At 35.2% G+C, this 23,222-nt stretch overlaps 5 protein-coding genes across 7 annotated transcripts; 3 read left to right on the top strand and 2 right to left on the bottom strand.

The window, feature by feature from the left end:
* The first annotated feature begins 1,968 nt into the window (after positions 1 to 1,968).
* Positions 1,969 to 4,180, top strand: rps2 (ribosomal protein S2). Its single transcript, XM_042729994.1, has 8 exons — positions 1,969 to 2,080; positions 2,423 to 2,560; positions 2,762 to 2,851; positions 3,178 to 3,285; positions 3,379 to 3,552; positions 3,633 to 3,792; positions 3,886 to 3,977; positions 4,058 to 4,180. The coding sequence occupies exons 2-8, from the start codon at positions 2,426 to 2,428 to the stop codon at positions 4,136 to 4,138; spliced, it is 840 nt and encodes a 279-aa protein (XP_042585928.1). The 5' UTR covers positions 1,969 to 2,080; positions 2,423 to 2,425; the 3' UTR covers positions 4,139 to 4,180.
* Positions 4,181 to 4,706: 526 nt separating this feature from the next.
* ndufb10 (NADH:ubiquinone oxidoreductase subunit B10) lies at positions 4,707 to 9,126 on the bottom strand. Of its 2 annotated transcripts, none has more exons than XM_042730019.1 (5): positions 8,900 to 9,126; positions 6,617 to 6,635; positions 5,240 to 5,378; positions 4,995 to 5,134; positions 4,707 to 4,875 (listed from the first exon to the last, which is right to left on the bottom strand). In XM_042730019.1, exons 1-5 carry the CDS (start codon positions 9,026 to 9,028, stop codon positions 4,790 to 4,792), a joined length of 513 nt encoding a protein of 170 aa, XP_042585953.1. In that variant the 5' UTR covers positions 9,029 to 9,126; the 3' UTR covers positions 4,707 to 4,789. The 2 variants fall into 2 exon arrangements, with proteins under 2 accessions (XP_042585953.1, XP_042585947.1); XM_042730013.1 differs by having other exon boundaries at positions 6,617 to 6,632; positions 8,897 to 9,118.
* A 437-nt stretch (positions 9,127 to 9,563) lies between these two features.
* Positions 9,564 to 11,762, top strand: msrb1a (methionine sulfoxide reductase B1a). Its single transcript, XM_019078379.2, has 4 exons — positions 9,564 to 9,950; positions 10,390 to 10,532; positions 10,767 to 10,881; positions 11,090 to 11,762. The coding sequence occupies exons 1-4, from the start codon at positions 9,896 to 9,898 to the stop codon at positions 11,107 to 11,109; spliced, it is 333 nt and encodes a 110-aa protein (XP_018933924.1). The 5' UTR covers positions 9,564 to 9,895; the 3' UTR covers positions 11,110 to 11,762.
* Positions 11,763 to 12,217: 455 nt separating this feature from the next.
* Positions 12,218 to 13,293, bottom strand: fahd1 (fumarylacetoacetate hydrolase domain containing 1). The gene has a single exon (XM_042730001.1). It carries the CDS (start codon positions 13,024 to 13,026, stop codon positions 12,367 to 12,369), a length of 660 nt encoding a protein of 219 aa, XP_042585935.1. The 5' UTR covers positions 13,027 to 13,293; the 3' UTR covers positions 12,218 to 12,366.
* A 1,063-nt stretch (positions 13,294 to 14,356) lies between these two features.
* On the top strand, positions 14,357 to 21,288 carry LOC109055902 (hydroxyacylglutathione hydrolase, mitochondrial). 2 transcript variants are annotated; one of them, XM_042729971.1, is made up of 9 exons: positions 14,357 to 14,511; positions 15,224 to 15,387; positions 15,463 to 15,527; positions 15,629 to 15,746; positions 17,615 to 17,723; positions 18,350 to 18,453; positions 18,636 to 18,737; positions 18,828 to 18,907; positions 20,401 to 21,288. In XM_042729971.1, exons 1-9 carry the CDS (start codon positions 14,442 to 14,444, stop codon positions 20,498 to 20,500), a joined length of 912 nt encoding a protein of 303 aa, XP_042585905.1. In that variant the 5' UTR covers positions 14,357 to 14,441; the 3' UTR covers positions 20,501 to 21,288. The 2 variants fall into 2 exon arrangements, with proteins under 2 accessions (XP_042585905.1, XP_042585915.1); XM_042729981.1 differs by having other exon boundaries at positions 14,380 to 14,511; positions 15,255 to 15,387.
* The last annotated feature ends 1,934 nt before the right edge of the window (positions 21,289 to 23,222 follow it).

Genomic DNA, 23,222 nt, shown 5'->3' with positions numbered 1-23,222 from the left:
TGTATCAGTCACATTAACTCTATTATACGATTTTTGTGGGGTTTTTTTTTTTTTTTTTTGCAAAAAGATCAGCAGATTCATCTAGATTTAAGGCCTTTGCCCTCCTTGACTCAATACTTAGAACACCTAAATTGCTTAATCTATCATCTGACATTGTGGACCTGAAAAACTCACAAGAAGCAGTACTAACAGGGATTGAAACAGCTATCTTGCATGGTTAAAAAAGCTCAAAGAAAACTTCTTTATAAGGTTCAATGAATAATGCCAGCTCTATCACACAAGAGGGTTTCTCCATGCCACTCTGTATTTTCCTTTCTAAAATTCTTCTGAACTTATGCAGTTCATACCCCAAGTCCTCAATATTTGATTCATACATTCTGGCAAATGGAAACAGGGACTTTTCTTTGAGAAACACATCACTTGTAGGGTTTAGAGTTCTGATGCCATGCATTATTTCACAGTTTTTGCTAGAAAACCTTCTGTTAAGCTCATTGAGCATCTGATCTAAAACAGGGTAGAAAAGGGTTGTACGAAAACTATCTTTTTCTCGTTCTGAATCTGACCTCTGACCCACTGAGTACACAGTGTGCATTAAGTTGAGAGCTTAGCTTTTTTGGTCGTTTTGCAGGGGGCTGTATTGCAGTATCACATTGCTCAGCTGTGTTCAACACTTCACTCCATAGGTCATCAAAAAATGACTCATCCCTGTAGTCATGCAAAGTCTGAACTAAGGCTTCAACTAAATCAACAGCCTTTGACAGGTCAAGTGAAGAAGACTGTAGCATATCTGATAGAAATTTTGCTTCTCAAACACTTTATGGAGGGTAACAAGACACACAATGACCTGTAAATCTATCTGTGCAAGCAGACCTCTAGTCTCAACAGATCTGTCACCACTGTGTTCTTGGACTATATGTCTTGCAGGACTCGCTTAATGGCAGGCAATCTATCCATAATAGTATAGAGCCATATATCGACATGCCCAGTGAGTGTCACTTAGCCTCTGAAGCTCTCTAGCCGGTGCACCTGGGTACATCTCGCTAAGCCATTTTTGATGCACATATGACCCAGATGTGAAGACATACAGTCTTTCTAGTAAGGAGAAGAACTCTCCTACCTCAGGGATAGCTTTGACTGTATCCACTAAAACTAAATTCAGACAGTGTGCATTGCAGTGGATGTAAAAGGCATGCTTTGCTTGTTCTTTAATGCATGCCATGACTTTCTTTATGTGTATGGTTTTGTCAGTAAGCCCTGCTGCATCTAGTCGATCAGCCGATTCAAAGTGGAGAAAGCTCTCATTCAGTCCACTGAAATAGTACCGGAGTACTAGAGATATCTGCTCCTTTTTTACATCTTTTGTTTCATCTGCCATCATGCTATAGACCTCACTGTCTTTCACTTCTTCTATAATTTGTGTTCGAACCATGTCTGCCGAACAACTCAGAACCTCATTCTGAATCCCTTTGCTGGTACATTTTGCATTATGAATGGAAGTCAGCCTTTTTTGCACAGTTTTGTCATGCTTAGCTATTGTTTCTAAGATTGCCGTGAAGTTCCCTTTATTATCTGACTCTGCAGACTCCTCGTGTCCTCTTTGTGCAATGTTTTGTGTGGCTGTAAGTAGTAGTATTTCTCCAATTGTTTTAATATAGTCCCGGTTTTCTCGAACATGTTTGTTGTGTTCCTTGTTTAGGGCATTCACCAGTGTTGCATTACTTTTTACAGCTTTCTGATAGTCTCTCCAAGTAATCATTGCAGGTCCTGGTCTACCTACTCACAAGCAAACAGACATTAATCAAATCAGAACATTCATGTCCTCTCTTTTTATTTTTTCCTTCTCTGTAATTTACTTCTTTAATAAATGATTTTAACGCAACTATCTATTTCGTTATGTCATACTCGGTTATGTTATATATATATATTTTAATCATGGATAGATTTCCTAGAACAGATAGATCTCTCGACTCCCGCTAGAGGCAGTCGATATCGCGGCTGTGACAAAATATCGCGATACTTGCCCTGGAATAAATACTCCTCGAACTCTCGTGCGGCCTTCTTCTTCCTGAATACACATCACGTAAGTCTCTCAGTTTTGAGCAGTATCTGTCTAAATCTCCGCAATCGCTAAATAAAAACGCGACATTTTAACAGAAAACACAAGACTACGGTTTAGTTACAATGTGAGCGCAAAATGAGTCGTATGGATTATGCAGACAAGTTATTTTCGAGCAGGTTATTCACTGAATCCATGCTCGTATGATGTGATTCATGTTAATTACACAGTATTCGCGCTAATGAGGCTAAAATGTCAATGTTGGGTAGTAATAACAATAGATAAGAAGTAGGTTTTAATCAGGCTTTTCTAGACGTGTCTGATGTCTTGTTTATTAATTCGCGGAGATGTTTTCGTGTTTTGCAGCAAATGGCGGACGACGCCGGTGGTAGAGGAGGTTTCCGCGGGGGTTTCGGCACTGGCGGCCGGGGACGCGGTCGTGGTCGCGGCAGGGGCCGGGGAAGAGGCCGCGGGGCCCGGGGAGGCAAGTCCGAGGACAAGGAGGTAAAGCGCCTCCTAAACCCGGCTCTACTGTGACTCTGTGTGTTATGAACTGGCATTGTGTAATGTTTTATACATCCTCACATTCAGTGTGTGCTGTAACGTTGGCTCTTTCTCTCTAATTGCCCTGCAAGTAGCTGTCAGAAACAGTTGATGAGATGTATAGTCTCCATTTGCTAATAGACAGTATTTCTGTTCGTATAGTGGGTGCCCGTGACCAAACTCGGTCGTCTGGTGAAGGACATGAAGATCAAGACTCTGGAGGAGATCTACTTGTATTCTCTGCCCATCAAGGTACGAAAGTTAGCATGAAATTCATCCGCTTTATTTGAATGTGTACTGAATGCATGTTACGGATCTTAAAGTGACGATTTAATCTGTGCATGTTTCATTTGAAAAACAACAAAACATTGTAATGTTCAGTATCATACCTGGATCCAGTCTAAAATTCAATGTACCGGTGCATAGAACATTTTTGATAATCTTTTAAGCTCTTGATGTATGTCGCGATACAAAAGAAAAGCAACTTGTCTCTACTTCGGTTTCATTGTGATTTAAAAGTTACAAAAAGCGCCAAATGCTTTACCTGTTGTGAAACCCGCTGTTTATCTTTCCTGTAGGAGTCTGAGATCATTGACTTCTTCCTGGGTTCTGCGCTGAAAGACGAGGTCCTGAAGATCATGCCTGTCCAGAAACAGACCAGGGCTGGTCAGCGCACCAGGTTTAAGGTGACGTCCTGCTTTCTGAGTGTTAGGTGCTAGTCAGAATCCTCATCCGTTCTCTTTACAAGTCCCTAATCGCTCAGTTTCTCATTCTTCTAGGCCTTTGTTGCTATCGGTGACTACAATGGACATGTTGGTCTGGGAGTGAAGTGCTCCAAAGAGGTAGCGACCGCTATCCGAGGTGCCATCATCCTGGCCAAGCTGTCCATCATTCCCGTCAGAAGAGGGTACTGGGGTAACAAGATCGGAAAACCACACACCGTGCCATGCAAAGTGAGTCTTCAGACGAGGTTTTGTGCACAGTTTGACTTTGTTTGGAAAGGTTTTTAATGGCTGAACATGTGTTCGCTCAGGTGACCGGTCGCTGTGGTTCGGTCCTGGTGCGTCTCATTCCCGCTCCCCGCGGTACTGGCATTGTGTCCGCTCCCGTGCCCAAGAAACTGCTGATGATGGCCGGTATCGACGACTGCTACACCTCGGCCAGGGGCTGCACCGCCACTCTGGGCAACTTTGGTAAGGGCCTTTGATTTGAATGCCAGTGTTTTGGGTTGCAGCTGTCCATGTTGTAGTATTTCAGTTATAAAAACTGCTGTCTTCTCATTGCAGCCAAGGCCACCTTCGACGCGATCTCAAAGACCTACAGCTACCTGACCCCAGATCTCTGGAAGGAGACCGTGTTTACCAAGTCTCCTTACCAGGTAATGTGTATTTCACACGTTGCTCCTTTTCACAAATGCATCATTGCTTTCTTGAAACTAAAGTGTCTGTCCTGTTTCAGGAATTCACTGATCATCTGGCCAAGACTCACACCAGGGTCTCCGTTCAGAGGACTCAGGGAGCTCTTCAGGCAGCCTCATAAATTTTGTACAACAGATTGAAATAAAAGTCCAGAAAAATTTTACTGTCTGTGCTCTGTTGATTGAGTTCAGTGTTTAAAAGCAAATTGTTTGTGGATTGATGTTTTTGAGTTGCATACCCAAAACTGTCCCAACAAAGTGGGCATATTTCTCAGATTTTTATTTAGGTGGTTTAAAAACACTTAAGTTAAGAGATTTGCTTTATTGTGACTATGGCTGGAGGGGTTTCAAGCACCCATACTGACTAATGCTGCAAAGCACAGCCTTTTTACAAAAATATCAAGACCATTAAAACCAAGTAAATTCATTAACTACACTAATAGGTGTTTATAACACATTTTGCATCATAGCGGTTTAGTGTAATTTAATTCACCAGGAATGCTGTACTATCTACTTTCTAAGTTGCGTAAGCATAACAGTATGCCAGCACATACATGAAATAAACTATTACTGGTTTTTAAAATGTTGGAAATGTCCATAACCAAAAACACAACTGCCATTAAATTGAAGCACAAAAACTTTAGTTTAAAACTGATGGGATTTTATTAAAGAACAACAGCTACTGAGAAGTCGCTTACCAATAAACTTTATTTTACACTTAGATACACAGATGAGAGATTGACACAGAAAAGCCAAAGGAGAGGTTTGTAGGTTTATGCCTGTTGTTGCTCTGCCATCATTCTCTCCTTCTGTTTCATCAAGCACTTCCGTGCGCTGGCGTACGCGCCAAGATCCCCATCTAGAAGAATTAAAGATGGTAGCAGCCAGAAAATTATTTCTGTAAATAATGCATTTTAAACATCTATAACTGCACTTGTCCCTGCACATAAAAAGACTTCTACCAGACATGATACTCACAGCGTGACTGAAAGGCCTTGGAAACCTGCTCAAACTGCTGCAACTCTTTATAACAGTTCTGTCTGTAACTGGGACCCTCACGCTGCTGGCAGGCCCGAAGACGCTCCTGGATCACCTTCACAATCTCCTGATCCACCTTACTGCACACAAAATCAAAAATAAAATGGTGATGGTGTGCACAAAACTTTATTATGAAATGCAGTGCTTAATGATATAGTACTACAAGGCTTTTGGAAGCAACATACTAGTCTCTCCTCCACTGCATCTCGGCCTCATAATAGCACACATAATCTCCTTCCTGGCACTGAGTCAGCTCAGGAACACGGCGAAACTTCTGATGGTAGTAGTGAGACTTCTTCCCGCTCTGGATGCCTTCAACAATGTCTGGTAGATCAGAAAGCAGGGCAATTAAATAAGGATCATGAATTACAAGACAAGTAGATTTTAGTTATCATTTGTTTTAGTCATAAAAAATTACAATTTACTCAGCCTCATGCCATCCAAGATGTAGATGAGTGTGTTTCTTCATGGGAACAGATTTGTATATATGTAGCATTACATCAGTTCCTCACCAGTGGATCCTCTGCAGTGAATGGGTGCCGTCAGAATGAGAGTCCAGACAGCTCATAAAAACATCACAATAATACACAAGTAACCCACACAACTCCAGTCCATCAGTTAATACCTTGTGAAGTGAAAAGCTGCATATTTGTTAGAAAAAAATCAATCATTAAGACTTTTTAAACTTAAAACCGCCTAAAATAAAGTCCTCTGTCCATAATATTGCCTTCTCCAGTGAAATACTTAAACTCATCTGCACAGATCAAGCACTGTTTATAAGAAAAAAAACTGTGCAAAACAGTTATAAATAAATCTGTTGGTTGATTTTTGATGTGAAAGAACAATTGTGGATGAACTTTTTCACTAGAAGAAACACTGAATTATGAATTATGGACTCGCTAGAAATTATGGTTTAAAGTTAGAATGCCTCGATGGATTTGTTTCTTACAAACACACAGCTTTTCACTTCATAAGATATTATTGTAATGTTTTCATCATCTGTTTGGACTCATTCTGACGGCACCCATTCACTGCAGAGGATCCATTGATGAGCAAGTGATGTAATGCTACATTTCTCCAAATCAGCTCCCATGAAGAAACAAACTCATCTACATCTTGGGTGGCATGAGGGTGAGGAAATTTTCAGCAGATTTTTGGGTGAACTATTTCTTCATTTCTGAAATTACAATAAATGATACTAAACTAAAATGCATTGCTCTTACACAAAACAACAACAACCAACCAATAAGGAAAAATCACAAAAAACATAGTTTAACAAATATTTCCAATACTCATAACTTATAAAAATTGATGCAACATAATATAACATAAATGTAAGTTTTAAACGTTTGTGTTTGTATTAAACAACATGGACTCAAGACTCTTAGATGAGATACTGACTCTTAGGTTCAGGGACTGTAAAGTGTTAAATTACGTACCCTAATACGAGGGTTAAAAACACAAATGCATGTCCATAATTTACCTTTCACACGTCAAAGGCTACTCTAGATCAAACGGGAGGTGTAAACAGTGTCAGATGCGCTAGTGTGGAGTCGCTTCACCTCTGAATGCAGTCACCGGTGTTCTGAAATATTCGGTGTCTGAGATTTTCGGTGACGCTGGGCGGAGCTTACATGAATATTCATGAGTTTCCTGTTTCGCGTTAAAGCGTCTCTGAAAATATTAGTACGTTGTCACTGAAACATAAACGATTTTAAAAAAGGTATGTTTTTAGCGTAGAATGACATTATGCTTAGTGTATTGTTGTTTTTATTACTATTGTTAATATGCAAAATAATTTAAAGATTGTGATTGTCGTAATGATTTACCTGAGGTAGGCTATGCTCCAAATGAGCCTACAACAATTAAGCATTTTTATAATATTAAGAGTCCTTAAAATGTGTCGTTTAATAACTGTTCCAAAATGTATCTGTTGTGCCATAATAAAATGTATGATGATTATTCTGTGTCATTCCTAATCGTTTGCTCAATCATTCAAAAAAATGTTTTTAATTACAAAGCAAAAGATGATTTTTTTTTTTTAATGCACACATGAACTGGAATATAAACATTCTTAATCTCTGTATTTATTTATTTATTTGTCTAAAAAAAATATACATTTAGTAGATAAAATGCACTATATATGCACTATATAGTTAAACAAAAATGTACAAATGTCTTTATACAATTTATTATTGTTTTTAATCATATACACATTGTGGTGCACTTGAAAATCATTTTGACTCAAATGTGTATTGGTCAAGTTTTGAAATCCACAACCTTGCAGTGCTTTTAACAATTTTTTGCTTATTTCTACAAACTTATAACAATTAAAATGTTTTGTAGTTTAATAGAAAGTGGCTATATCAAAACATACAGTAATTTGTATATTTTCATTTCAAAGATAAAAGTAGATTGCTTTTGCTGAATAAAGACTTCAACTGATTCGGTGTTAAAAGTTTTATTAACCGATGTGGTGAAGGCATTACATAAATGACATTTACTACACACCTGTATAAATATAAAATACATGGTCATGTTTTGAAAAAAAAAAAAAAACAGGTGAAAGCTACACGAGGATGTAACAACTTGTATATGTGTTCAGGGATAGGCCTACTGATCAACATAAGCAAATGTTATATGATTTCTGTTGTAAGTAAATTATTAAATACATTATTAAAGTAAATTCCTATATGAACAAGAAATGGCAAACAGAAATTTATGCACCATGAACAAACTCAATGAAATCAGTCTAAATGTTGGGAGAATATAAACATGCTTCCAAATCAATGGGATCATATTGTTTATACCACTGCAGAATAAGCCATTCAAGAATGACCCACATGTTTTTAATATTAGTGGAATATCCACCAACATGATCTTTTTTACAAAACTCTTTATCCATGAAACATGTTTTATTAGGTTGTGCTTTGGTTTGATTACCTTTGATTATCTTGATTCCAAAAGTGTGGATTTCAGGAACAAATGTAGTAAAACTTTAAAACTGGTTAAATAATACAACATTTGTATCAAATAGTAGGCTATACAAGTTTTTTAACTATTACACTGATAAAGTACACATCCACCATCCCCTGCATCAGATAAAAAAGCAAAAGTTAATTCTGAGAACGTTTACGCATGTCTTCATGTATGTGTGCAATAGTGGCCTCATATATAACTTGACAAAAATATAAGTCTCCCCATTAGAAGAGCTTCTGTAAGCTATAGGAAAAAAATAACAGGCAGAAGTATCAAACTCTGCTGATTTGTAACAGATATATTAATTCCAAACAAACAGCTTCTCCACATGAACTGTAGGCTGTCATGCACTTCCATGTGACACCTTTTTTTAGGGAAAAAAAAAAAGTTAAATAGTTGTTACTACATAAGAGTCTTTATATCGTTCTTCATTTCTCACCTTACAGTCTTACAATACAGTGAGCAAGTTTGTGCCACCATATGCTACACAACTTCAAATGACATACTTTTAATAGCAAAACAGAGGAATATGAGAAAATATTTAACAGCTACTGGCCCATTTACTTGTAGCGTATTCTAACGATAGGCTGCTTCTGGCATCAGTGGCTGTAATCGTTGAGTAAACATTTAAAACAGCAAACAATAACATTTTGTGCACAAACGAACAATTATATTCAACATTTGCTTATCTTCGTTAGAAGCTGAAACGTAATTAACCTACCTTGTTGAACAGTTTTTGTGATCCGATGAAAACGTACTAATATTATCAGAGTCGCTTTAACGCGAAACAGAAACACATGAATATTCATGTAAGCTCCGCCCAGCGTCACCGAAAATCTCAGACACCGAATATTTCAGAACACTGGCAAATCCACCGAGTAGTAGAAGAGCTTGGACAGTATTAAAGCTGGATTCGGCAGAGACGATTGTCTATCCTCCACTGGGGTCCGACTGGGAGGCTCTGGATACACATCTTTATCGTGATCTTTCGGCATTTTCGACCATTAATTGGAAGGGAAATGTAAAAAATCCTTTTAATCGACCTCAAGCTGCAATCCACACAGCGCATGCGCGCTTCACGCAACATGGCGAGAAAGGTCACCGAGCAGCGACAAAGAAACGGAGTGGAAATGACTTTTACTTTATTGAATTTCTACCATTTTGATAAATCAAATCTGCAATTAACCTGTATTAAACTGACTATCTTATCTCCTCGTTTCGTTTGCAAATCGCCAGGTTAAAGGTGAAAGGTTATAGATGCAATTATTATTTCTACAAATAGACGTCGTCGTTGCACACACGTAACGTTAGTGGATCACGTGTGCATTTTTATTCCAAAAATTAAAAACTAAAACAGATGCAAATACAATATGTAAAATAATAATAATAATCATAATAAATTTTTAAGTGATTAATAAACAAATAGATAATTTCAAGGCTTCCCGTTAAATCTGCATTCCCTACTCTTCATAAATCTCAACAAATTCTCATCCTCTTAAAAAGTTCTTCATTTTCTTTATAAGGTTATGTAATTTATATGTAATCACAGACTGGACATGTATGTGTGGTTTTATTGAGTAAAATATGTACAGTCGGTACTTTAGCTAATGTTTATTGTATGGTTGGTTCTTATGGTTGAGAAACTATTATTTTGCTATAATATCTTTGCTCATTTGTGATACTACGTCTAAAAAATAACTTGTTTGACAGGCTTGTACAGTACAGTGATTGTGTGGTCACGTGGCGGTGCAGACACGCTTCTCTCATAACTCCGATCCAAACTGAGTTTATAAAGCACCAGATAGTTTTTGAATCAGATAGTTTCAGCCGTCCGTCTGAACTTCATCACAGTCGGTGTAGACATGTCTTTCTGCTCGTTCTCTGGAGGGGAGTTTTATAAAGATCACTTTGAGACTGGTAAGTTGACCTTGATGTAGGCTACTGTATAACATGCGAGGAGACCTGTGTAATATCATGTATTATGTAGCTAACTTGTGTATTTTAAGTAGTAAAACTATGCGTAAGTCTTGTTTTAAAGTTATCACATTGTTGCTAAGAGAAGAATGATCTTTTTCAGCCTTTGCTTCAGATTGTAAAAATACTTTGTGACACGATTTTATTGACAAAGCATCATTAAAAAATGAAAGTTAATGGTAATTGGAGTTGCTTTTCTTCATCTCTTTACTTCTCAATGATCAGTTTAATCTTATTCGTCAACAGTTTTTACTTTAATTTGTCAAGAGAGAGTAGTTGAATGAATTTTTGGCAAATTAGTAACTGTTTAAAAGTAGATCCAGACTTATTATATATGAGCAGTGGGATTCTGTCTGAGACGTACAGTGTGTTTCTCCTGCAGGCGTGTATGTTTGTGCCAAATGTGGACATGAGCTGTTCTCCAGCAGGTCCAAATATGAGCATTCATCACCCTGGCCAGCCTTCACAGAAACCATTCATGAAAACAGTGTTTCTAAACACGAGGAGAGACGGGGCGCTTACAAGGTGAGATGATTTTGAGAATTTAAAGTGCTTAAAGGAATAGTTCATCCCAAAACGAAAACTTGCTGATCATTTACTCACCCTCATGCCATCCAAGACGTAGATGAGTTTGTTTCCTCACCAGAACAGATTTGGTGAAATAGCGTTTAGCAACAGTTTGGACTCATTCTGACGGCACCCATCCATGGGTGAGCAAGTGGAGAATGTGAACGATGAATTCTGTATCATCCTATACAGGTTAAATGTGGTAAGTGTGGAAATGGTCTTGGCCATGAGTTTGTGAATGACGGACCCAAACACGGCCTCTCGCGCTTCTGAATATTCAGCAGCTCTATGAAGTTCGTTCCTAAAGGTATACACAACAAACAATACAAGTACATTACATTTTCATATAAAATTAATATTAAAATTCAGAATTATCTGAATTTCTACACTAATGGCATGCAAACGTGATCTGTGCTATATTTCATAAAGTAAGCGATTGATTTCTCCTTCTATCTATGTGCAGTATTAATACATACAGTTGGCATGTTGCACAACCCTCTTGCTTTCTTTCACAGTCAAGAATGAACAGCAGTAGAGCCAGATGCTGGGTGGATAAGCATGTGAGGAGGTTTCAGGAAGAGTGTATGGAGAAGATCTGACGTGTTTCCTGTGTGGATGGTGAATGAAAGGCTCTGATGAAAAGCCCACAGAGGAACATTCAGAGCGATGATGTGTACAGCCTCACGGGAAACATGAAGAAGCTTACTCCCAATAACTGCTACTACCAATCAATAAATGCACAACTATTCAGTTCTTTTAAAATATGCACAATATACACTACTGTTCAAAAGTCTGGGGTCAGTAAGATGTTTTCATGTTTTTGAAAGAAATCTATTATTATGTTTTCATCAAAACTACAGTAAAAACAGTAATATTTAGTATTATTACAATTTAAAATAACTTTCCTCTATTGTAATAGATTTTAAAATGTAATTTATTCCTGCGATGCAAAGCTGAATTTGCAGCATCGTTACTCATCTGCATGTAAACTGCTGGATTTTTCTGCTGTTACATATTAATGGAAACCCAAGAGTGTAAAGCTCAAAGTCTAAAATGCTCCATGAACATCTTCTTTTAAATGGGATTAATGAATACATTGTTTGTGTGGTGTTACTTTAAACCTATAAAGTACATTCATGCTCTTTGTAGAGGTCAGTAATAAAAGCAACCTATGCCAGGATTGCATTAGAAATGTTTCTGTTCGTGGGGGTTAACTGTTAAATGGGGTTTAATTTTTTATTATTTAAGGAAAAAACAAGCTATAAGCATTTTAACCACATCAGATTTTTCTGATGTAACAGTTACAAATGGCTAATAACTAATTAACTCATTTTGCCTATTGTTATATGTTAGACTTACGTCCTCAAGATTAAACTATGGACAGTGTCATTATCCAGGAGTAATATTTGACACATAATGTGAGGCTGAGCTGCTGTTTTCCTGGTGCCTCTTGTAACTGGTATACCATTATGACAACAATCTAGTCACTCTGTTACCATCTGAGATGTGTAAAAACAAAGCTGCTCTGCTTAAAGTGCATTTATACATGATAAAAAGTTAATTCTACACATTTTAACTTCCATGACCCGCAGTTGAAAGTGCAAAAGCAAATAATTTAGCAGAAATAGAATGGCCTCAAAATATGTAGTCAGATGCACATTTTTATTTAGAAAAGATAAAACATTATACAATGTTTCCTATTCTAGTGATTCTAAAATCATTGTGTCGTTGTCCTTCATTGTCTTTGCATTATCAACAATCACAACGGTTGTGTCTTTAATTCTAGTTGAGATCAACTTTTCCGATCAACTTTAAACGTCATGGTCACAATGCCATCAATCCCAGCTTGAAGTTCATCTTGTTCCTGGACACTTGACACTCCTTTAGGAGTCCCAGTGAGAATGAGATCACCTTCTTCCAAAGAGATGATCTCGCTGATGTAGTTTATGAGATACGGGATGGAAAAGATCATCTGGGACGTGCTTCCATTCTGTTTGACAATATCGTTTACTTTCAACCACAGATTGATGCTCCCTGGGTCTGGGATCTTCTCCTTGGGAATGAAGTCACTGATGGGGCATGAGGTGTTGAAAGCTTTGGCCAGGGTCCATGGAAGACCTTTAGACTTGCATTCGTCCTGAACGTCCCGAGCTGTCATGTCAAGGCACAACACATATCCAGCCACATGCTCCATGGCTGAAGACTGAGGAATAGCAGTTCCTCCTTTCCCAATCACCACCCCCAGCTCAACCTCATGGTGGAGGCTGCTGGTGTAGAAGGGAAGCAGGATAGGAGACCCTTCCCTGACGTAGGCAGACGGGGGCTTCAGGAAAAGCACGGGTTCGCTGGGAATTGCGTTTTTGAGCTCGATGGCGTGATCTGCATAGTTTCTCCCGACGCATATAATTTTCCTTCCCCATTCCCAAAAGCGGGCAATATTCCTTGCGCTCATTTTGGAGTTCAACACCAAACAGCGAGACCTGTAACCGGAAATAAATGACCTTTGGTCGCTGGACAACAACGAAGGGCGGTCAGACCCGTTAGTAGCCTACAGTGCGATTCATGCAAGTTACATAGTATAAACTAGTCGAACAAGAAACTGATACGCTTGTGTGGAATTAAGTTAAAAAGACATCATTTATTTTGAAGCCGGTCACCCCAACTACTGACCCGACAGCGAAATTAAGATTCCTACCGCGGAGAAGGCTTAGCTTATGAATATTAATTAGTTCTCGCTAACGTTCTTAAAATCCGCCCTATGGCGAAGGCTGCCTTATTGAATATTAATTACGTTTCGCTGACGCCACTAGTTGGCCCTCGTTAATGATAAAAGATTTTTCACTTTTGTGGAGCAATATGAAAATGTTTACTTTCGTTGCAACCTAATTATTTTGCTTGTAAAAATATTTTATTCACAAATGCAAGATTATGAAAGTCACCTCCCATTTTTCTCACTTTACAGAACATAGTAAGATCTATATTAAATCCTTGTCTGCCTCCTGTAACAAAAAGGCAACTAAAACTTTAAATGTACGCTCACTTTTTGGTGTTTTTGTATAATTTTTTTGTTTTGTAGGAAAGATTATGTTTATTGTTATGTGATCTGTTTAATTTTTAATTTTTTTATTTATTTATATATTTATTTATTTAAATGTATCTGTTTTTGTTGTTGTTGTCGTCAAATTTGTATTATTATTATTATTATTATTTATTATTTATTATTCTCTCTCTCTCTTCTGAATTTTAATTGCTATGTATTGTTTGGCCATCCACTGGCTCTTTTCCTTGGCATATGTTTTTTATTTATTTGTTTCAGGACTCCAGTTGCAAGGCCATCAATAAAAACCTTTTCTTTTTCTTTTTCTTTTTTTTTAGAAAAAACAAACAAACAAGCTAAAAACAGTAGAAATGTAAAAGAGAAATGTATATCATATATGTGAGTTATGAATATTAATAATATTTTTTTAAATGAATTTCCTCAATATGTATCTGTGATATATTTGTGACATCCATCACAAAATATGTGCAAATATTTTATGTTTGTCTTTTGTTCTAATTTTTATTTTTGTAATTGTTGTACCGCTTACTGTAGTTAACTTGTACTTCAATGTATTGATGATATTCTGGAATAAAAAAATATTAATAATAATTAAAAAAAAATGTAAAAATCGTCAAGCCTTCGTCATAGTAGAACTCGTCATTAACGTCATTAACGTCAAGTACAGCGCGGATCAAGTATAGGTCTCTGCGCGACACTCCTCCGTTTAGGATTGGTTAAACCAGGGGTCAAAGTTAAAAAGTGGGCTGATTCGCACTCTAAACCAGACTTTCTGCTTCCTCCCGATGTGAGCCAGCTGAAGTCCTGATATGTGGTTCAGGTCGCTGGCGCTGAGTGCACGCACTCTCGGTGTTCTCGGAGCCGTCTCGCATAAACTCGGTATGTTTTCACGAGCGTCTCGACTCGCGCAGGACCAGGTTTCAGAAGCGCTTATGTCTGGATATGTGACCACATGTCAGCGCTGTCACAGAACCTCTGGAGTCAGTGTTTTGATCATGATTCAGAATAAGAGTAGTTCCTCGTACGCAGTAGAGTTACATCATCCTAGCTGTTGACATACGTCAGCGAGCATTAACACTGATCGTGTAATATTTTACTGTACATGTCGTGCATTAGGAGGGACGTGATCGTAAACACTCTACGCTTTCTGCTTGTTCTGCATCTCAAATTTATTATCGATAGTATAGATCAGAACTTTACAAAAACATAACATGTTAATAGTTTCCACCAAAATACTACATGTACTAGACTAATTGTTAGTTATTGTAATTGTCATTTGCCATTGCGTTTATCTCTGGCCACACCAGACTAAAATAGTTCAACTGGTGAACCACTTTTGGAGCATGCATAACGAGCTGAACCAGTTGCCAAAATATTGAAACAAGGTAGACTTAACCCACCATAAATACCCAGCATTTACCAGCTAGAAAAACAGAGAACATTTGATGCACAGTAACAAAAAATGGTAGTGACTGAAGTATGTTGGTGGAAATTATGGTAACCGTGGTATGTTTTTCATGCAATCTAAAATTATGTAAATCTGCTACTCACGCTGGGATATTTACGGATCGTGAATCTCTGTGTTTTTTAGTTCCCACTGGTTTGTTTCACTCGGCTCTTAGGAAACCGTCTCTGGTGGAACAGACAGACATGAAGGTAGAACTGCTGCCTGCTCTCACCGACAACTACATGTACCTCCTCATCGATGAAGACACGAAGGAAGCAGCTATAGTCGATCCAGTAGAGCCTCAGAAAGTAACAATACTTCACCGTGCGCATCACACATCACAGACTGTATACCGTGGATTCATTAATTGTCATCTGTTTCAGGTTGTAGATGCGGTCAAAAAGCATGGAGTGAAGCTCAAAACTGTCCTGACAACTCACCATCACTGGTGAGTCAGACTTGGAATATATTTATATATATATGTGTGTGTGTGTTTGTGTGTGGCCTATCTGAGTGGGGAAAAAAGATTTGATGTTTTATAACTTCCAGGGATCATGCAGGAGGTAATGAGAAACTGGTAAAGCTCATGCCAGGACTGACAGTTTATGGAGGAGATGACAGAGTGGGAGCTTTAACTCAGAAAGTCACGCACTACAACACTTTCAAAGTAAGTCTGATTTACATAATACAGTGCTGCTTGGGAACCCTTCTGAATTTTCTATATTTCTGTATGTTTATATGTATTTTTATATATATATATATATATAAAATATATATATATATATATCACCAGTACAGGTCAAAAGTTCGGAAACATTACTATTTTTAATGTTTTTGAAAGAAGTCTCTTCTGCTCATCAAGCCTGCATTTATTTGATCAAAAATACAGAAAAAATTGTAATATTGTGATATATTATTACAACTTAAAATAATAGTTTTCTTTTTGAATATACTTTAAAAAAAATAATTTATTCCTGTGATGCAAAGCTGAATTTTCAGCATCATTACTCCAGCCTTCAGTGTCACATGTAACATCCAGTCTATCACATGATCATTTAGAAATCATTCTAATATTCTGATTTATTATGAGTGTTGGAAACAGTTCTGCTGTCTAATATATTTGATGAATAAAAGGTTAAAAAGAACTGCATTTATTCAAAATAAAAATAAATTCTAATAATATATATTCTAATAATATATTTTCTTTACTATCACTTTTTTTATCAATTTAACACATCCTTGCTGAATAAAAGTATTGATTTTATTTAAAAAGAAAGAAAAAAAAATTACTGACCCCCAAATTACTGACCAGTAGTGTATATTATTATTACAAATATTTATATTTTAAAAACATAAATAGATCGATTTTTTTTTTTTTTTTTTTTTTTTACTTTTTATTCATAAAAGTATCACATGTTCTGAAAAAATATTAAGCAGCAGAACTGTTTCCAACTTTGATAATGAATCATCATATTAGAATGATTTCTAAAGGATCATGTGACGATCCTAAAAATTCAGCTTTGCATCACAGAAATAAATGATAATTTAAAGTATAATAAATTTAAAAACAATTATTTTAAATTGTAATAATATATCACAATATTACTGTTTTTTCTGTATTTCTGATCAAATAAATGCAGGCTTGATGAGCAGAAGAAACTTCTTTCAAAAACATTAAAAATAGTAATGTTTCCAAACTTTTGACCTGTACTGTATATATATATATATTATAAAACCCAAAAGATCATCAGATTTTCACACACGTTCTGAAAGTAGACAAAGAGGATCCCAATCAAACAAAGGAAACAAAAATATATACTTTGTCATTTATTTATTCAGGAAAATGATTGTGTTTCACAGATCTGTATTACTGGATGATTAAATGACAAAGAAAATATTTTGTCTCATTGGTTTGATTGGATTCTCTTTATCAGCTTTCAGGACTTGATGATGTTTTGGGTCATACTTCTGCAGAAATGTAGAAAATTCTGAAGGTTTCACAAACTTTAAAGCACCACTTTATATATTTTTTTTCCAGAAAGGATTAAACTGATTTAAAGTGACCATAAAGACATATATAATGTTACAAAATACTTCTATTTCAAATGAATTCTGTTTTTAAACTTTCTATTCATCAAAGAATCTTCGAAAAAAATATTAATATGATTTCTGAAGGATCATGTGACACTGAAGACTGGAGTAATGATGCTGAAAATTCAGCTTTATCATCACGGGAATAGATTACAATAGAAATATATTACAATAGAAATCAGTCATTTTAAATTTTAATAAGTTTTCACAATATTTTTGTTATTTCTGTGTTTTTTGATCAAATAAATGTAGCTTTGTTAAACATAAGATACTTCTTTATAAAACATTAAAAATCTTCTGAATGGTGTTGTATAATCACATGTGTGCATAGATTGGATTTGAGTGCAGCTTAGCCAATCAGATTCATCCATTTTAAACTGCTGGACATATTTAAGATTGTAGGGTTTGTCAATGTTGTTATTATTATTGTTTTTATTATTCCAGGTGGGCTCTCTGAATGTAAAGTGTTTGTTCACGCCGTGCCACACCAGCGGACACATCTGCTATTTTGTAACAAAAGAAAACAGCACTGAACCACCAGCTGTGTTTACAGGTAAGACATATTTTACATACACTACAAATCAAAAGGTTGGAGTAGGTAAAGTTTAAATTTTTTTTTTTTTTAATGAAAATTAGGAAATTAATACTTTAATACAATAAGGATGCATTGATTGCATTTTTTATGTTTTTGTAAAAGTCTCTTCTACTCATCAAGGCTGCATTTAAATGATAAAAAATACAGTAAAAACAGAAATATTGTGAAATATTATTACAATTTAAAACGACTGTGTTCTATTTGAATATATTGTAAGATGTAATTTATTCCTGTGATCAAAGCTGTATTTTCAGCATCATTACTCCAGTCTTCAGTGTCACATGATCCTTCTGAAATCATTCTAATATGATTTTTCTGCTCCAAAAACATTTCTGATTATTATCAACGATGAAGCGCTGCTTCATATTTTTGTGGAAACCATGATATTTTTTCCCCCCAGGATTCTTTGATTGATAGAAAGTTTAGAACAGCATGTCTTTGAAATAGAAGTATTTTGTAACATTAGAAATGTCTTTACTGTCACTTTTGATCAGTTTAATGCGCCCTTAATGTATAAAAGTATTAATTTCTGTATGACTGTATAAACAATCAGTTGTTTTTTGTTATGTTCACGTTATAATCAGGCGATACTCTATTCGTGGCCGGCTGTGGGAAGTTTTTTGAGGGTACCGCTGATGAGATGTATAAAGCCCTGATCGAGGTTTTAGGCCGTCTTCCTCCAGAGACGGTAACACTTCCACCATCTAAACTGAAATCTCTGCCTTTGTCCTATAAAATATTACTGACTGATCATTTATTATTAAAGGAATAAATGCTATTGGATGCTATGCTATCTTCATGGTTACTGAAATAGATGTTTTATGTCATCTAAAGTCATGTTCTTAAGTTACAGTTTTTCTTTTGTTTCAGCGTGTGTACTGTGGTCATGAGTACACCATCAATAATCTGAAGTTTGCTCGGCATGTTGAACCAAATAACGAGGTCATCCAGAAAAAGTTAGCTTGGGCAAAGGTGTCTAACTCTTCTTTAACTCGTATTCACTTTAGCTGCAAAAATGATCATAGCACAAGTTTTTGAATAACCTTGTCTTACACTGATTAGGAAAAATACGATAACGGAGAGCCAACCATTCCCTCTACAGTGGCTGATGAGTTCACATTTAACCCCTTCATGAGAGTGAGGTATGTATCTATACATCATATAAACCTTCTTGCACCATATTTTACTTATGGGTTAACATTGAATATTACTATTAAAAAATATGTTGGTTGTTTTATGAGGAACTTAGTACAAACCAAATTTCACTGTTTTATTGAAAATTTGTAAACAGTTCTAAGGAATCATCTGATTCCAAGAGAATTGCTTGGGGTATAGATTTGCAATATGACCTTCCAGATTCAGAATGGAGCCAGATATGTGTTAAAGCCCAGAATTTGTCAATTAACACTAGATTTATGCTGATCCAATACAACTGGGTAATGCGTGCGTATGTCACCCCTGAAAAGTTAAACAGGTTTAATCCGGAAATCCCAGATATCTGTTTTAAATGCCAAAAACATAAGGGAAAATTCTTCCACTGTATCTGGGAATGTGAGGTGATCAAGACATTCTGGCAAAAAGTGACAGCACTAATTTCTTCAATTATTTCAAAACTAATTCCAACGACCCCTGAAATTTGTGCTTTGGGTTTAATTCCTGTAAGTCTTTCATTATCAGGTTATCACACTAAAATGATTGACATTTGTCTCGTTATTGCAAGACGTTTAGTAGCATTTTACTGGAAGAACATAGAAGGTCCATCTATTGATCATTGGTTAAAAGGTCTGTCACATTGTATTGCATTGGAAAGAATAACCAGTATAAAGGGCAAACTACGAGATTACCATAAAATATGGGATCCTTTTATACATTTTCTGGAAAATAACCAAATATCAATACAGGCAATATTAGATACCTCTCACTCCACTGATTGATATGTGTATATATGATGTGCTTATTTGAAAATATGTGGACATGTCTGTCTTAGCCTTTGTATAATAACTTCTGTTCCTGTGTAACTGTTTTTTTTTTTTTTGGATGCTGTGGGTGGGGGTGGGAAGATAGTTAAAATATATAGAGAATGTTTTTTTTGTTTTTTTTTTTGGAAATGTTATTGTTATGGTCCATGTTTTTCAATAAAAAAAAATAAAAATATGTTGGTTGAAGATAAAAAAAAAACATACACACAAAGATAAAACAAATAGAAAGGTGAAAAACTTTTTATTAAAATGCATGAAAAAATATATAATTCTAAATATATATATATATATATATATATATATATATATATATATATAGTGTGTGTGTATATATACATGTATATATGTATGTATATATTTTATATATATATATATATATATATATATATATATATATATATATATATATATATATATATATATATATATATATACACACACATACACACACGTATACATATTCTGTTTAAAGATGTAAGAATTATGATGAATTATGTTTTTCATACATGTTATTTTATATATGTGTGTGTTTGTATATGTATGTATTTTTATATATATATATATATATATATACACATATACACACACACACACACACACACTTATATAAAATAAATATTGCCCCCCACCCCTCATGTATTTGTGTTTCAATTCAGAGAGAAGTCAGTACAAGAGCATGCTGGGACCAGTGACCCGATTGAAGCCATGAGAAACATCCGTAAGGAGAAGGACCGCTTTAGAGTCCCGAAGAACTGAAGGCTTATCTTTGCGCTGGTCATCACCACTACTTTTGTATCTGCTCATCACTTCACTAACAACAGCAGGACATGAGGCACATGCAGAAACTCCATGTATAACAAAAGCACAATCATTGAGCTGTTTATTTTCATGTTTTTTCTTTAAGGCAGCGTGTTATCTTCATTGAGCAATACACAGGATTGTTAACCTGTAAAACCATGTTTTTAAACCACTGCTACAGGCAATAGATCAAACAAAAAACAAATATTATTTAGAATGTTTTCATCGTTGAAGAATACATTTATGCCATTGATTTGCATTTATAGAAAATACAAATGTACTAGTTCTGTGTTGTAGGCAAAATTTTATTTACATAAGGTTACGTAAGTTTTATTTTTGACATTTTCAGCTTTTGGGAAGATCCAGGCCATGAACCAATGCCATGTGGTTAAATTATAGTTTTATTTCCAGATGTTTGTCTTAATGTGCAATGTTTTATTTTGTAAATCAAAAAGAATAATTTTTAAGATGTTATGAAGAAAGCGAGGTGTTCCCGCAAAATCAGATTTGGTATATTTTTATGTCTGTCAGAAAATGACATTTGATTAAATTGCGTTTATTTTGATGTCTCTGGATGATTTTGAATGTAGAAAATATTGAACACTGCATACTGATTTCAGCTTTTCGCCTTGTTTTAGCTCATCCAGATATTGTTTCAGCTGATCTTGCACTTTTTGGCATCAAAAATAACATATTAATTATAATTACATTGTTCAAACTGAATAAAGTCTTAATGTAAATGTAAACGGCTGTTTGCAGGGTTTTTTTTTTCATAAATTCAGCTACACTTTAGATTAATGATGTTCTATTACCTGCTTTTGTATAAAACAATATTAAGTACTAATTATTAAAAACTAATTTTCTTGTTGCAATAACAGTCTCCCAACTGTCCTGTTTTATTGCCAAAAGATTTACATAAAATTACATATGATAAAAATTAAAATCATTCAAAGTATCAAATTACAGTTTAAAATGTCACACATAAATGTAAAAAATATCAGTACAAATTTAATACTTCAAATTTAATACTTTAATATTTAATTTTCTTTTCGTTGTTGTTTTGGTCATGCAAAAATGCAGTGAATCAAAAAAAAAAATTCTAATAATAATAACAATCACAAATATATGAAAAAAAAAAAAAAACCTTCAGTAAAATATATTTATAGTTTATAATTATATAAACCAGCATTCAAAAGTTTGGAGTTGGCAAGATTTTTACAAATATTTTTGAAAGAATCTCACTACGGCTGTATTTATTTGATCGAAAATAAATAAAAACAATAATATTGTGAAATCTTATTACTATTTACAATAAAATTGGTCTATTTTAACTGTTTTCTATTTGAATATATTGTAAAATGTAATTTATTCCAGTGATGCAAAGCTGTATTTTCAGCATCATTACACCAGTCTTCAACATTACATGATCCTTCAGAAATCATTCTGATTTTAATAACAAATATCATACAAATAATGTCATAATTAAAAAACAATTAATTACTCACTTAAAAAATCTAACTTATAAAAAAATGCTCTTAATTTATTTCTAGGTGCTTGATAATTGGCTGTTCACTTGAATAATTCCTAATAAAACCTGATTTCCTATTAATTCATAAAATTTGCATGTCAGTTTAATTTGTTGATATTTGATGCAAATAAAGACGTATGTTTCACAGTCGATTAGCTTCGTGCAAGCTGCAAAACAAAAAGCATGTCAGAGACCAAAAATAGTATAAACAACAAATATACATTTAAACTACATGAACACAACTTAAACGTACAAACTATAAAAGCATAAAGTAGTCTCGAATGTGGCCTTCAACATTCAAATCAAGGTACCAAAATACTTCAAAAACGCTTTTAATGTGCGGCTTTGTATTTGGCACAAAGCATTGTGGGCCGTTCAGCTTCGCATCACAGGAATAAATTGCATTTTAAAATATATTCAAATAGAAAGCAGTTATTTTTAACTGTAATAATATTTCATGATATTTCTGTTTTCACTGTATTTTTGATCAAATGCATGATATTACATCTATGATATTATAGATGTAATAATATCATAGATGTAATATCATTGATATTTCATCTCTTATCCAAACCCAGCTGATACAAAGTAAACGCTATTAAACCGGAGACGGAGTAATAAAAACATCCGGATCCGTGAGCAGAAGCACTCCTCCGAGACGCGACGCCATTGTTATTGCTGCTATTTATTGATTTATATTCCTGCGACGCGGTTGGCTGGGTTCTGTGAATGACTTCTAAACTGACCAATCTTAGGCCGCTTGAAAGTGGCTCTGCCCAATCAAAGCAGAGCGTGAGAGGTTAAGGGCGGGACTTAAAGAAATATGCCGCTGATGATGTGACAACCGATCACTTGTTATCGATAAGTTTTTGTATTTCACAAGATAGGCTAGATACATTTTTAAATATGTTTCAGTTTAAGATAACGTGTTTTCAAATAAGACACACACACACACACACACACACACACACACAAAAAAAAAACTCATTTAAATTTTTACGTTGGCACAAAGCATTGTGGGCCGTTTCTCTCTCTCTGAACAGAATTTGAAGTCACCACGAGTCTTCTCAGCACAGCAAATCCAGCCTGAACCAACCACCAAGTGTCCTTTCATAAAACACACCACTGGGAATATTTCAGAAAATAAAAAAA

The sequence above is a fragment of the Cyprinus carpio genome, chromosome A3, assembly GCF_018340385.1.
Source record: "Cyprinus carpio isolate SPL01 chromosome A3, ASM1834038v1, whole genome shotgun sequence".
NCBI classification, from domain to species: Eukaryota; Metazoa; Chordata; class Actinopteri; order Cypriniformes; family Cyprinidae; genus Cyprinus; species Cyprinus carpio.
This window is presented reverse-complemented; position numbering and strand designations above follow the sequence as displayed.

Excerpts from the sequence above, each read along its gene's own strand:
- ndufb10 (XM_042730019.1), bottom strand. The coding sequence starts at position 9,028 with ATGCCGAAAGATCACGATAAAGATGTGTATCCAGAGCCTCCCAGTCGG. Across the intron at positions 5,135-5,239 it reads ATGCAGTGGAGGAGAGACTA|TAAGGTGGATCAGGAGATTG; the intron begins GTATGTTGCTTC and ends TTTTGTGTGCAG. Across the intron at positions 4,876-4,994 it reads CAAGGCCTTTCAGTCACGCT|ATGGGGATCTTGGCGCGTAC; the intron begins GTGAGTATCATG and ends TAATTCTTCTAG.
- LOC109055902 (XM_042729971.1), top strand. The coding sequence starts at position 14,442 with ATGTGGTTCAGGTCGCTGGCGCTGAGTGCACGCACTCTCGGTGTTCTC. Across the intron at positions 15,388-15,462 it reads ATCCAGTAGAGCCTCAGAAA|GTTGTAGATGCGGTCAAAAA; the intron begins GTAACAATACTT and ends CATCTGTTTCAG. Across the intron at positions 15,747-17,614 it reads CGCACTACAACACTTTCAAA|GTGGGCTCTCTGAATGTAAA; the intron begins GTAAGTCTGATT and ends TTATTATTCCAG.
- rps2 (XM_042729994.1), top strand. The coding sequence starts at position 2,426 with ATGGCGGACGACGCCGGTGGTAGAGGAGGTTTCCGCGGGGGTTTCGGC. Across the intron at positions 2,852-3,177 it reads TGTATTCTCTGCCCATCAAG|GAGTCTGAGATCATTGACTT; the intron begins GTACGAAAGTTA and ends TCTTTCCTGTAG. Across the intron at positions 3,286-3,378 it reads GTCAGCGCACCAGGTTTAAG|GCCTTTGTTGCTATCGGTGA; the intron begins GTGACGTCCTGC and ends TCATTCTTCTAG.
- fahd1 (XM_042730001.1), bottom strand. The coding sequence starts at position 13,026 with ATGAGCGCAAGGAATATTGCCCGCTTTTGGGAATGGGGAAGGAAAATT.